Here is a 14912-nt window from a genome sequence, read left to right as displayed (position 1 = left end):
GCCTCATATCATATACTAGTCTGATAAATTTTGTAACATAGCTCAATATATCATATTTTATTAAATTAAATTATAAGATCTTTGGACTTCCATTTTCATGCCTTTTAGCCTCACCCCTCCTCCTTCTGTTCATTCTCTTCGAGTGTTTTTTCTATTCTCCTTGACTACTCTTGTTTGTTCATGGTCACATTATCATTGCTTTGAAATCATTGCGAACACACAGACAACACAGACTTTCATGGCATGTCTCGCTGCTGAAACCATTCTCAAAATATTAGTTCCAGAGTGTCATAGGAAAAAGAGTGAAGCTCATAAAGTAATGCCCCAAAAATCTAAAGAAGAAATGCTGCAGCTCTGTTTTTCATTGAAGAAAATTAAGCCTAAGTTTTAGGATCATTATGGGACTTTTATTTTATTTTAATAAAAAATTATTATTATTTTTTTTTGTATGCATTCGGCAGTCTTTCGTTTTTAAGAAATATATATATATATTTTTAAAAGAAATTATATATATATATATATATTACCTCCAAAACGTACGAGAAAGACTTACTAAATTAAATCATATATGATTATATATGTAAATTGCCTATAGAATGTTTTTTTTAATTTGAAAGGAAAATATTCTTAACAGAATGTCAAAATCATGTTTTCAGTTCATTATTATAAAATACTACAACTTCAGCTGCCCTTGATATGATATATAAACCCAGACCGTGATGTTTATTCAGTGCTGTTGACACACGCTTGGTCTGTGATGCGTTTAAACGTTTCATTTGTTACACTTCAGTTGTTCCCAATTTATTTTGGGAAGGGATATTTAAGCTCATGTTGTCTGTGTGCATTATATAAACCTCTGCGACCAGCACGGCGCAGCCGTCTGAAACGGGAGCAGTGTGATTTGGGTGCATTTTAATGAGTTCACATGAATGCCTTTGAAATTTTCTGCCCTGTATCCCTGTGCTAAAGTGTTGCTTTTTAGGACCATGTTGTGACATACTTTTTGTGTTTGTGTGTCTGCAGTCAGAGATTGGATTTGGGAAGTTGGAGACGTACGTGAAACTGGATAAACTAGGGGAGGTAACTTCACAGCAGTGTTATTTTAGTTTTTATTTCATTTGTTTTATTTCATTATAGTTTCACTAATATTTTGAATTAGCTTTCATCTTTATATTTTTAGTTTTTTAGTTTGTTATTATTGGTATTATTTTTTAAATATTGCTATTTAGATTTATTTTTATATCCGTTTTAGTTTTTAGTTAGTTGGTTTGTAAGCTATTAAAATTTTAGTTTAGTTTAAGGTTTTCAACTAATATTTCAATTATATTTTACGCCATGGTCTGTCTGAATATTTGATTCTGATTGGCTGTAAGGTGTGCAATAAAAACATTTAATGCACAGGTAGTTCCAAGTCAGTTTAATCGCCATTCTATATTTACGCGATGGTTAATTGAAGCGCATTCAGAGGTCACTAACAAACAGAGATCGGAGATCACGCTGTGCACACACAAACATTTGGCAGCACAGAAACTTATCAACACTGCCCCTCGACTTTTATGAATAAATTAGCTTTGCTACTGAATCGTCAGCAACGTGAGGGTAAACACTGCTGGTTTTGAAGTAATAAACTAACAGCTTGACGTAGGTAATTCACACACACATCTCTCATTTCTAATGCTTCTCTCTCTCAAATAAATGCTATAATTCATTCATTCAATTACATTTAATCTTACGCACTACTTTATCCATATATGATATAAAGCGGGCAGAATGCTACATCTAACAAACCAAAACTGACGAATATAAACATCATTTTTACCCTTCAGTTCAAATATTGCACTGCAAACTGCATAACAGCTTTAAGTTGTCAATGCTGGCAAGTTACCATGGTATAAGTGCATTTAACGCTTCACGTCAGGTCGTTCTTTGCCTCCACGTCGTGCATTAAAAAACGTTTAATGCACAGCTAGCCGTGGATTATGTTAATGATGATAACCCTACTTCACAGCCAGTTGTATAGTAGCTCTGTTCCAAAACAGCATTTTAAAGCACCATAGTCACGTTCCTCTGTGTTTTGTCTTTTTCTCTCTCAGGGCACCTACGCTACAGTATATAAGGGCCGCAGTAAGTTGACGGATAACCTGGTGGCTCTGAAGGAGATCCGTTTGGAGCACGAGGAAGGAGCTCCATGCACTGCCATTAGAGAAGGTGAGTTACAAGCATGCCGTAGTGGATTGACACTAAAATTAGATCAGAAAACTACTGCCCCAAATTTCCCACATGCTTGCGCAGTGACAGACATTTGTATTCATATATGTGAGAGGTTCTAAATTAGCCAGTGAATCCATAAATTCACTATCCACAGCTTTTGTTCAAGTCATTCAGCTGTTTAAAAGGGTTATAATATAGAAAGCAGGATTTTTGTGCTCTTTTTGAATAAAGTTTGACGTTTATTCAAAGCTTCTTCCCAGCACACCCAGACCAATAATGAAAATTAAACTGCAAAAATCAGGTTGTTTGAGGCTGGCAAATCATAACGGATATCATTTACATACTAAAGTTTTAAAGGTACAGTAGCAGAAGTGCATAATTGTTTGATTTCGTTTGGGAAAAAAATATATTTTGCAGCTTCAGACTAACTTTGTGTAGCTTGTCGTTTTGTCCTTGTCATTTTTCAATGAATATTCATAAAGGCATATGAAGTACTAGAGGTCACTTGTTTGAGGAATAACCTGTCTCTGTGTCTCCGTAGTGTCTCTGCTGAAGGACCTGAAACACGCAAATATTGTGACTCTTCATGACATCATCCACACTCAGAAGTCTCTTACACTTGTGTTTGAGTACTTGGTGAGTCACTCACATGTGCAGTATTTCACTGCACTCTGTACACTATTTATTGTACTCATGATCTCACACATGCAGTCATCTACACAACAGTGTAGGAGAAGCTATTTGGAAACTGTAGTAGAGGTCCTCCCTCCTGCCGGAGTCCCGCGGGACCCGCGGGTTGCGACGCAAAACAGTGCGGCGCGGGACAAATTTTGAAAGGTCATTGCGGGCGCGGGCGGGATGATGGAGGTGCACTTGCGGGTGCGGGCGGGAGGGATGATACGCTGCACTCCCGCAAATTAAATATGAGTGTAAAGTAAAATATATAAATGATTAAAGTAGCGTACATAATTTGTAGTTTTGAGGGAGATTCTGTTTGGCAGCAATAAAAACGTTTTAAGCAGCCTAAACTTGTGGATGTTGTCCTTTGGAGTACGGGCGGGGCCTAATCTCACGCACACTTGTTTAGAGACAATTCCTTCCCGCTGCTCCGTGTTCGAACTCGAAAGCTCAAAATAGACAGCAATAACATTCTAACATTATCTAATATATAATTATATATATTAGATAGATAATAATATTACCTAATCGAATAATTTTTTTTTTTTTTTTTTTTTTTTTTGGTTACTGTTAGCCTACTAGTGAATATTATGCTGTTCGTAGGCCTAATATGGGACCGTTTCGTGTTTTGGTGATCACATTTTAAATGTTTAAATGGCCTGTAGTCTAGGATAAAAATGATCCGTTTAACAAATGTTCCTATGTGTGTAGGCCATGCCTAAGGCTGTTTTTATGTTACATGATAATTAAGCCTATTGAAATTTGGGCCGATTAATGTTTATCTTTGTTGGCGTTAGTTACTGTAAGGAATTATGTGCGCACGCATTTTTTTTCCAAGACCTTTCGTGAGACAGAATGTGAACATCCATCCTGCTGCCTGCCGTCTTGCGGGCATTTGCGGGCGGGAGCGGGACATAATATCACAGATGCGGGCGGGAGCGGGACTAAAAATGACAAATCTTTGCGGGAGCGGGCGGGAGCGGGACTGAACACTGCGGGAGCGGGCGGGAGCGGGACTGAACATTGTGTCCCGCGCAGGTCTCTAAACTGTAGCTTGCCAAGCTGCATGCTACTCATAATTAAAAGTAGTTCAACTACAGTCAAGTTACTCTTGTGCATACATGATGGCATATCTTTTCTTCAGCTTAAGTGTTGCAAAAAACAAGGATCTTAAATTGACAACATCAGAACTAAATGTAAAGCTAATAATTAAATAATAAAATGTTAAATTAAAATAATTTTAAAATAAAACCAATCAGAATAAAACGCTTAAACTATTAGAATATAATCAATCGAATATAACACTTAAAAATCATTAAAATGTAATTAAACTCTGACCATGAACCAGGACCATGCATAAATGTTGTTAAATAATTTTTTTTTAAAGAAATATTTTTTGGGGTTTGGCTAACAAAAAAAAATTGGATTCCCTGCCCTAATTCCCGGTACACATTGTGCGATTTTGGGCGGTCCCAGACGAAAGATGACCAATCGTGGAGGTTTCTGTGGTAGTGGCTCCTAAAATGGTGGTCCTACGTTGTACATACAGTGAGAGAGGTTCAAAGACGGCCGTTATCACGGTCTTGCGACCAAAGATAGTCTGTGATCATTTTCTGACAATGTCAGATATTTAGCATGATCATCTCACCTTGTGTTTGCTGCTACGACCTACATCTACTAACTAGCTAATAAAAATGCAACATGAAATGGCATATTGATCAACCTGACATGGCTCTAAAACTTAAAACGACTTGCTTCAAGCTCCATTTGCAAAACCGGCATGCCAAGTTAGCCTCTTTTCCCTAGCCATGACCGTATTCATATACTCCACTTTTGCTTCCCCCTCTATTTTTCAGCACACATAAAAACCACATCTTGCTCTATTTGTTTACCAGTAGCGCATGCCGATGACGTTTTATTCTTCTGTACCAACTTGCCTTGTAGCTTACGATTCAATAGGTGTCATCATCCTACAGTCTACATACATCTCGTACCCAAGTTCATTATATCCATGTCATACAGAGTGATTTGTAATGATCTTATAGGATTGCCGAATTCGCACAGTCTGCAGCAGGCATTAACACATTCACTATGTATTTAATTCAGTCATTAAACTCTAAAGAGCACAGGCTGATATCCTTTACATGCAATCACATCATTGCCGCATTGCACAAGCTGATTGGCCTCTGCTGATCCTGCAGCCAATGTGAGCCTTGCTCAGCAATTTAATAGTCTGGTTCATTGTTTGCTGTGAGCCCACTAATAGAGTTTCTCTGAAACCCTCCAGCTCCACCTGCCTTGATCTGCTGCAGGATTGATGTCTATTTATGCAGCAGCATATCTTGCATGCTCACAGCGTTATGTGTCTGTGTATCTATTAGCATTAGCAGCAAGTCTATACTTGCTCAGCAGCAGCAGAAATAACGTGGTGTAGCAGATCTAGTCCGCCAAACCAAATACATTTACCTTGCCATTTTCAATAAAATGCTAAAACTGTTCAGAGAGTTGTCATGATTGAAATGAATATAACTCCATTTTGCTTATTTATCTAATCTTTATCTTCCTTTGTCTCCTAGGATAAAGACCTGAAACAGTACCTAGATGATTGTGGAAACAGCATTCATATGCACAATGTCAAGGTAAAACTTCGACAAATAGCTTTCATTTCTTTTTCTCATAATTGTTGTGCTGCACATGGCAATCAGAGATGGTTTACTTATTCATTCACCTGTGTGTGTTTTTCCCCTCTCAGCTCTTCCTGTTTCAGCTGTTGCGAGGTCTGAACTACTGTCACAGACGTAAAGTCCTTCACCGAGACCTCAAGCCCCAAAATCTCCTGATCAATGACCGTGGGGAGCTAAAGCTGGCTGACTTTGGTCTGTAACATGCACACCCGGTTTAACTAACTCATTCTTGCTCTCACTGTTTTTTCATGGTTTGTGTTCTGTGGGTGGTGTAGCCTAGTGGTTAATAAAAACCAGCTGCCCACTTACCAACTCCAAACACTTAACCTCAGGTTGCTCTAGTTGCATTGTCTCTGTAATCATTGTACTGTAAATGTAAAGTTCCTTTGGCTAAAAGCATGTGGTGTACTAAACGTCTGGTAGGACTTAAGTGGAGTTGATGTATAATATCTTGTAAAGCTCTAGAAAGCTTGCTGAAACTGGTCGAAGCACTTTTAAATTAGTTTTTTGTTTGGTCTTCAGGTCTGGCACGAGCAAAGTCGATTCCCACCAAGACCTACTCCAATGAGGTGGTGACCCTCTGGTACCGCCCCCCTGACATCCTATTGGGCAGCACAGATTATTCCACTCAGATTGACATGTGGTGAGCATCCAACTGATGGTTTATACTTTATTGTGTTATCAGTTATTTTTGGTGGTATTTATATACTATTATAGTATTTATTAATATTTTGTTTTAGTATATTTGTAATGTGCTTTTGTCATTTTTATTTATTTATGTTTCTATATTTCAAATTTTAATTAATAAACACTGTGATAGTATATAAATTGTGACCCTGGACCACAAAACCAGTCTTATGTGTAATTTTTTTTTTAATTGAGATTTATACATCATCTGAAAGCTGAATACATAATCGTTCCATTGATGTATGGTTTGTTAGGATAGGACAATATTTGGCCGAGATACAACTATTTGAAAATCTGGAATCTGAGGGTACAGAAAAATCGAAATATTGAGAAAATCGCCTTTAAAGTTGTCCATTTCTATTGGTGATAGTGCTGCATCCATTCACAAAAATAAATGTTTTATATATTTAAGGTGGGTAATTTACAAAATATCTTTATGGAACATGATCTTTACTTAATATCCTAATGATTTTTGACATAAAAGAAAAATCTATAATTTTGACCCATACAATGTTTTGTTGGCTATTGCCACAAATATACCCGTGCAACATAAGACTGGTTTTGTGATCCAGGGTCACAATTGTTTAAAAAAATAACACTAAAATATATATAGTTTTTCCTTCTACCTCTAATTCAGTTCAGGTTGCAAGTGCACACTTTGGTTAAAATGATTTCTTTTACCATGGTGCTGTAGATTGAATTAGCAGTGCAGGAAACACTGTTAATGAGGCTCTCTGTTTTACCGTGGTAAAATCAGCGCGCACTCTTATGCCATAGCTTCTTTAAAGGTGAACTTAAATTGAGTTTTAATGTCTCTCTTTAAAGGGGTGTTGGCTGTATCTTCTACGAGATGTCTACAGGTCGACCCTTGTTCCCAGGCTCCACGGTGGAGGAGGAGCTGCACTTTATCTTCAAACTGCTCGGTACTGCTCTCTCTCCCACTCTGTCCTATTCTCTCACTCTGCTCTTTCTGGCTCTAGATCTGACAGTTTGTCTTTGTGCGTGTCACTCTGATATTTATAAATCCTCCTGCGTCTTCTCACAGGTACGCCCACAGAGGAGACCTGGCCCGGAATAACCTCTAATGAGGAATTCATCTCCTATAACTACCCCCGATACCGTCCTGACTGTCTCCACAACCACACTCCACGGTAACAACAGCTGTCCTCTGGGCCTGATGCCTGAAACGATCACCGCTCCTGTTGTAAAAACAAATGACACTGTCGGAGGTCATTTATTGAAGTTGCAATTACTCTCTTGCAGATTGGACAATGATGGAGTTGATCTTCTGTCGAAACTGCTGCAGGTGATTTGCATTTATTAAAATAGAAATGTATGGAAGGTGAGGATGGTCCCACCTCAAACTCGCCCCATTAGATGAGCCAATGTTGCTATGTTAGTTTGGTCAGGATGCTTGTGTTTGAACCACAGTGTGTGGATGCTAAGAATGCATTGCTTTACAGTAGGATATCCTCATTAAGCTGGTTACGTATAAGATAAAGTATTTTTAATAATGACACTTTTATTGTATGGCTGTTCTCTTGACAGAGTTTAGCTATCTGAACGTACATTCTCTACTTAAAACGAATGCAGCTCTTGTTTACCTGACAAATGTTTAAGTCAACATTACTATCAAGATTTACATGATTCTTCAGCATGTGCTATTCCACACACAAAAAAAACTTTGTTTTTCATTATAACAGTTATTTGATCTGCTTGAAACAACTTTTCATAGTCTATTTCATAGTATTATCAAATAGCTTTTAACTCATTGTTTTAGTCTACTGTTGTAATACAGCTAAGTCTTGCCAATATTCAGTGCACAATTCAATGCTGGTTAACGTTAGTGTACAAAAGATTGCCTGAAATATGAATAGATTTGAAAAGTATTGGGATGTATTGAGATGTTCTTGAGGGTCAACTCTCTTCGCCAGTCAGAAAAGCCTCCTCAAAAATGATGATTTAGGTGCAGATCAATGCTGTGCAAACTCAAGATCGGGTCTATATGTGATATAGAACGCCCACTACTGATAATTCAATCAATTCCTGAGGGATAAAATCAAATCAGTGTTTCTTTTTCTTTTTTTATGGAAGAAAAATTCTTAGTTTAAAAAAAAATCTATATATATATAAACACAAAAACAACATTACAGTAACATACTAAATACTAATAAACAAAGCATAAAAATATATACATTTATATAAATATACGTTTTAACATACAATAATTGAACACACAATATACTTCCAAATAATTTTTAACACATTAAGTTAAAAGAAAATGTAACCACATTTAAAAGATGAGATAATGCCATTTTAGGTTGACTAAAATAATTGTGTATTTTGGTAGCTTGCCTTATACTCACCAAGGCTGCATTTATTATCAAAAATGAAGTAAAAACAGTAATTTTGTGAAATGTTATTAGGTACTAACACTGGACTGTGTTTCAGTTTGAGGGCAAGAAACGGATCGCAGCAGAGGAAGCCATGAGACACCCGTACTTCCACTGCCTGGGAGAGAGAACTATCACACTGCCAGACAGTGAGTTCACGTGTACACACACACACACACACACACACACACGCACGCATATCTCCTACCACAGAGGAGATTTATGATGGTGCCAGATAACAGATGCATGCGCGATCACACATCTCACACTGACAGATAGAAATATTAAAGTGTCAGACAGAAGTCTCACACATACACACACTTAAGTTCAAAAGACATTTAATTCCACCGAGCCGGTATGAGCTGTTCTGTTTTTGCACTGAATCAAGTGAGTGTATGTGGAAATAAGCTTACTCTGACCCTTAACGTTATATCTCAGCACTTGTTTCAGTTCAGCGTATTACATTTAATTGTTGAATTTCTCCCTCTCAGCTACATCAATATTTGCACTTCAAGAAATTCAGCTGGAGAAGGAGCCAGGAATGAGGACGAGCTCTCTGTCAGAATCAGGTAAAACCACAGAGCACCGCGGGCTGATGAATGATGAATCATGATGATAGTTTCATCAGTGTACTGTGTGTGTTTGTGACCTCTTTGTGTACGGCAGCACGACAACTGGCATTACTCTCAAACTGTCAGTGACTCTCAAGCTGTCAGAATTTTTATAGTCTTGTGAAAATCTGGCCGACATTCAACTTACATCATCATATAGGAAGACAGGAAAGGGCTGTAAAGTGACCAACTATGTTTTTGTGTGAACAGATCTGAAATCAGACAATTGGGTTGGGAATCAAAAACCAATATTTAATGAATGATTTTGGTGATGGTTCTTGAACATCTGCATTCTTATGCCGAAGAAATATTCTGACTGTTTCCTGCGCCACTAATCTAAATATAAGAATCGATAATTGAAATCATTAAAGTGATAATTCACCCAAAAATATAAATTCTGTCTCTTTCTTACCCTCATGTCATTCCAAACCTGTATGACTTTTTCATCTGCTGAACACAAAAGAAGATATTTTGAAGAATGTTGGTAACTAAACAGTTTCGGTTCACATTGACTTTCATTGTATGAACAAAAATACATTGAAGTCAATGAGAACTGAAACTCTTTGGTTATCAACATTCTACTAAATCGTGTTCAGCAGAAGATCTGCTTTCAAGCGTTTAAGCAGAAGCCTTTAGATTCACACTTATTTTTATGGTCACAAGGAACATAAATTCAGTTTAAAGACCCCCTGTGGTGAAAATCAAGTTTTTAATGTTATTTTTATGTCTATGTGGTGTTTTTAATATGCTTTAAAGCAAACCTTGGGCAAATTCATCTGTCAACACCTTTGCTGAGTATTTTCTCCTTAAAACTGCAGTGTACTAAAAACGGTCTCAAAAACGAGGTTTGAAACTGCATGTTTTCTACCGTTTTCTACCAAATATGTAACTAATCCTGTCAATGTGCCTCTCATGATTTCTAAGGATGCTGATTTTTAGAAGGCGGCTTTCTGACTCTAAGATTCTGAATGGGAACTTGGTTTGTGTAACATTAGCAACACATTATTAGCTGTTTGATAACGTAGTCAAGCCAAAGGCTATTCATATCACTTACCGTTGTCAACTATTTTTTTTGTTTCAAATTCTGAATGGATTATTTGTAGCCTTAGAAAGCGTGCCAAGACCTCTTCCTTCATAATCACTAAAAAGCTATCACTCATCTCAGTATGCAAACTCACAAGGTTCCATTATAATCAATAAAGTGGTCTACACTGCTAAATGAATCTCCTATTTACATCTTGTCTACATTTTGTTTAATGAGAGGATTCGCGAGTGCACTGAAAAAAAAAACGGAGTGGATTCTGACTAATTTAAACACCCTGATTGGCCACTGCGTACAAGAGATCAACAAACATGTCTGTGATTGGCTACATTGCTCTCTACTGAACAAGCAAGTTGTTATTGTGATGATCAAAGATGAGTTTTAAGAAATAATAATCCCTTAATTAACTTTTAATGTGTAAAGATGTTTGGCTAGTAGTGTAAACCTGTGTACCTTGATTCCAAGCATCGTTAGCAAACTATGTTCGCAAGTTCCGTCGTTATCAGCATAGTTCAACGAGTCAGTGTTTCCCGAAACCATCGTTCTAACAAACATTCGCAAAAGCATCGCAGAGTTGTGTGGTTGGAATGACAGCTCTTGTCCTGTGGTTAGAAGCAGAGTTTCTTGTTTACATGACGTGGGCTAAATAAATCCTTATATTGAGCAAAATAAGCAAGCTGCCATTCAGTACAACCTGTGTCTTTTATTTATAATACATACAAATGTCATTTACGTCTTTCGGTTTGTCAAGAGATTTAAAGCACCGTTTTTGAAGTGCGCATGTGCGAACGTGCTCTACTATGTAAGAACGAGCCTATGATTGAATCTGGAAATAAAGCAAAATAACTGAGAAAAATTAGAAATAGTCATCAGATGCCATGTCTGTAATTTATAGCAAAACATCTAGCATTAATTCGATCTCAAACAGATTCATTAAAATAAGTTATTACTCCAACACGTGCGTGACGTCAAAAACCAACGTGGTTGAAAGACCACTTTGCGACAATACAGTTTCGGGAAACAGTCGTGACTAGCTAGTTGATTTCTTCAACGATGCATCGCGCTATGGTGGTTAAGCAGCGAGTTACGTCGTTGTTCGGGAAACGCACCCCAGATAAGAACAACCAGTTCTTGCTGTATTTTAGTGCGTAATATACATCACACGGTTCTTCTGAGGCAGAACCTATCATTTATATGACTTCGGTGACCGCACTAATCCCATACCATTATCCCAGTCATAATCCTCCTGAATTTATTCATATCCATCATATGAGAGATGAACTCTGATGCTCATCATTTTCTGTGCTCTCTAATACTCCTCGCATTGCTCATCTTCTCTATCCTAATAGTTTTCTCCTCATCCTGCTCTAGTGAGAGATGCTGGTTTACTCTCCCTCTCTTTCTATCTCTCTCTCTTTATACCCCCCAATCTTTCTCCTTTTATTACTGTATCCTTCATCTCTGACTGCCTCATTTTGGGCTGTTATACCTAGAATTAAGATTCATGTCAGGTGATTCAATCACACATACCGTTATACTTGTGATGGCCCAAAATGGATCTTGATATCTCTTTCTGTTCTCAACATCCTTTCATCCTATCAACATTTCTAAGTTTATTTCTCGTGTAGACTCATTAAGGCACATTTATGTTGACAGCGATGCGTTATATATTCTCAGGAGTAAGTTCTTGTTAAGCTCCGTGTATTATGCAGCTCATTCAGTGCTAACTCTGTTTTCTGCTCTGTTTTTCCCACGGTCTTTCTGTCTTTTCTCTCCCCCTGCCTATTTGTATGTGCTTTGATGTGTGTTTTTTTTTTCTTGCTTCACTGCACTCCAGAGCTTTTACAAAGATGTCTAAGGTTCCGGCATACCTTAGGTACATATTTGTCGCCCTCCTCTCAAGGCAGGAGGACACAAACACCAAAACCACATTTTTTCCCTTGAGTTTCCTGTTCATCTGTACTGTCCAGTTGTACCCCACAGGAATTACATAATAACATCTTTATCACTCCTCATATTTTAAAAAGACATTTTCTCTCTGAACAGAGTACATAGACATAGGTAGGCTTGAAGATGTCATGGACTCATGCACAGCTTGTAATTAAAAATAAATCTGTTTAAATCATTATTAGGAGCATCTGTCACATGCATCACAAAATTAAATGAAGCCATTCAGGCGATATGTTGCACCAGCAGATCACATCAATACATTGACACTTAGGCCCTGTTTAAGATGTGTTTTGGTTGATCGGATTATAAGTGGACGACGCTAAATACAGGTGTAAACGGGGTCTGAAATATTTTGAGCTTGTCCACTTTCGACCACTTCCAGAGGTTGTCAAACGCATTAGATCAGATTGCTTTCTTAGTGTAGATGCTCATGTGGTCGAATGTGTTCGAACAGCCGCATAAAAACTCCAAATCTCGGCTTACTGACCTAAGGCGTAAACATTGTAAGAATCGCGCAAGCCAGACGAGATTTAAACTTTTATCGGCTGGAGACCCAAGTTTGGTTTTAAGATAATAAATGTACCAAGCAAAATGTTCTCTCACTATTCCTGCTTTCTAACACACACTCACAACGTTCGGCTGGTCTTGCGGCTGTCAGAGCAGAAACAAAAGCTGATGCTCTCCGTATGTTTTTCCATTGTTTCGGGGCACGTTCATATGTAAATTTTTCCAAGTGGATTTTTTTTTTTCCATTTGATCAAAAGATCTGATAAAGCTCATACATTTACCCATAGACCCCCTCCCTTGAAGAAATCAGGACAAAAGTGGTTGAAAGTGGACAAAGGAGATGGATTAAAGGAGATGTCTCCCTCGTCTACTTGTGATCCGATCAACCAAAACACATCTTAATACTAGGTGTAAACAGGGCCTTACATTAACACTGGTGTACTAACTACATCCTCACAGCAGTTATGTTAAATTGGCTGAAACCAACTCCTCTCATCTGTCTTTTTCCTTTTCTGCGTATGCTATGATAAGTCCATCACATGTAAAATGTGCACTGACTTTTACTGTCCATTTTGGCAATCCACATGATGTGCATGTCAAAACCAGGGTTGCCATGTTGGTTTTCCAGCAAATGGTTAAAACATTTGAAAAATGAGCGATTTTTCCCATTGATTGTTGAATGAAAAATAACCTGACACCAGAATGTTTTCATCTAACAAAATTGGCAGTTTACGTACTGAGGTTTTGCCTGATTCAGTTTAGAGACATTCATCATCATTAAGCATCTGTGTTCATAGACCGGTTCTCCTGTGATATTTAGTTTGAAAAAACTGAACTCATCCTCCACTCATAACTCATATATATTCAGTTCACAAATTGAAGCTGTCAGACTAGAGCTTATAATTATTCAACGTTTATATAGTTTATACAAAGTCTGTTCTAAATATGAATATTAATCCATGAGCCGAGAGTTATAGAACAGTGTTAAAGTCACTGATGAAATGCCAAAGTCTGGTGTTGGGACAGTAAAGCAATTTATAATGTTACGAAAGATTTCTATTTAATATAAATTCTGTGCTTTTGAACTTTCTGTTCATCTAAGAATCCTGAAAAAAAAAAATCAGTTTCCATAAAAATAAAGGCAGCACAACATTTTCAACATTGATAATAATAAGAAATGTTTTTTTGAGCAGCAAATCAGCATATTAGAATGATTTCTGAAGGATCGTGGCACTGAAGACTGGAGTAATGATGCTGAAAATTCAGCTCTGCATCGCATGAATACATTTTTGCATTTATCTATTTTAATATATTTAAAAAATAAGTTGAAAATGGAAATTTTGACCACAAACTTGAATGGTATTGTACAGACTTACCATGAGCTCCAAAGTTAAGCATGGTTTATTTTGTGATAATGACCATTTGGTTGTACGTTATCCTGCTTATTAAATGGCTGCTTACCAAATAAATTAAGACACATTGATTTGAGTTGAATTATTTATAAAAGATGAGTACATGAAGGCATGAAACTAGATCAACCAATCAGAATTGATTATTCAATAGCTTTTTTAAATACTCAATAATTTAAGCTGAAGCCATAAGCCTTACATTTTTAAAATACTTATTTTCATTACCCAACTTGCAGTATATTCTTAAACGAGCTCCACCATTCAGAGAAGTCGGCAAGCAGGGTTGTGGAGAGTCTTTGAGGCTAGTGAGGTGATGTTAGCTATCCAGCAAGGAAATACATGATTCATGAGATTGAATAGTTTATTCATTCTTTCATAAGATAGACTGAAAACACTCTCCTGTCTGTCTACAACATTTACGAACATTAAATCAGAGCCAGTCAGGGAAATACAGTGATATGAGAAATTTCTCAGTGTTTTTAATTTGGCTGGTCTTAAACTGATCTTGACATCAGTCGTACTTTAAAACTAATGCGTGGAGTGCATTGGACATGAGTTTGAATGTACATCACTTTCACAGAGAAAGCATAATGTAAAACCAGAGGTGAGGAGCTTGCTGTGTGAATACCCATCTTTCCTCACCAAACAAGAAAACAGCCCAGGCTTCTCTAGAGCTTTAGACTGAGCATGTGTGGGTGGCAGGCTGTGTGTTTGGGTGCACGTTGACATGTGTTTGGGTT

The 14912-nt window shown here is 37.3% G+C and overlaps 1 protein-coding gene across 2 annotated transcripts in view; it reads left to right on the top strand.

Moving 5' to 3' along the window:
- cdk16 (cyclin dependent kinase 16) overlaps nucleotides 1-14912 on the top strand; it is a 30809-nt gene that overhangs the window by 13949 nt on the left and 1948 nt on the right. For both annotated transcript variants that reach the window (XM_081349641.1, XM_081349642.1), the window contains 11 exons: nucleotides 1024-1080; nucleotides 2094-2208; nucleotides 2753-2847; nucleotides 5466-5528; nucleotides 5642-5765; nucleotides 6096-6216; nucleotides 7086-7183; nucleotides 7306-7411; nucleotides 7524-7566; nucleotides 8712-8802; nucleotides 9145-9222. In XM_081349641.1, the coding sequence (XP_081205767.1) occupies nucleotides 1024-1080; nucleotides 2094-2208; nucleotides 2753-2847; nucleotides 5466-5528; nucleotides 5642-5765; nucleotides 6096-6216; nucleotides 7086-7183; nucleotides 7306-7411; nucleotides 7524-7566; nucleotides 8712-8802; nucleotides 9145-9222 (991 nt within the window). The remainder of the gene's footprint in view (nucleotides 1-1023; nucleotides 1081-2093; nucleotides 2209-2752; nucleotides 2848-5465; nucleotides 5529-5641; nucleotides 5766-6095; nucleotides 6217-7085; nucleotides 7184-7305; nucleotides 7412-7523; nucleotides 7567-8711; nucleotides 8803-9144; nucleotides 9223-14912) is intronic.

The sequence above is a fragment of the Scardinius erythrophthalmus genome, assembly GCF_964197995.2.
Source record: "Scardinius erythrophthalmus genome assembly, chromosome: 20".
NCBI classification, from domain to species: domain Eukaryota; kingdom Metazoa; phylum Chordata; class Actinopteri; order Cypriniformes; family Leuciscidae; genus Scardinius; species Scardinius erythrophthalmus.
This window is presented reverse-complemented; position numbering and strand designations above follow the sequence as displayed.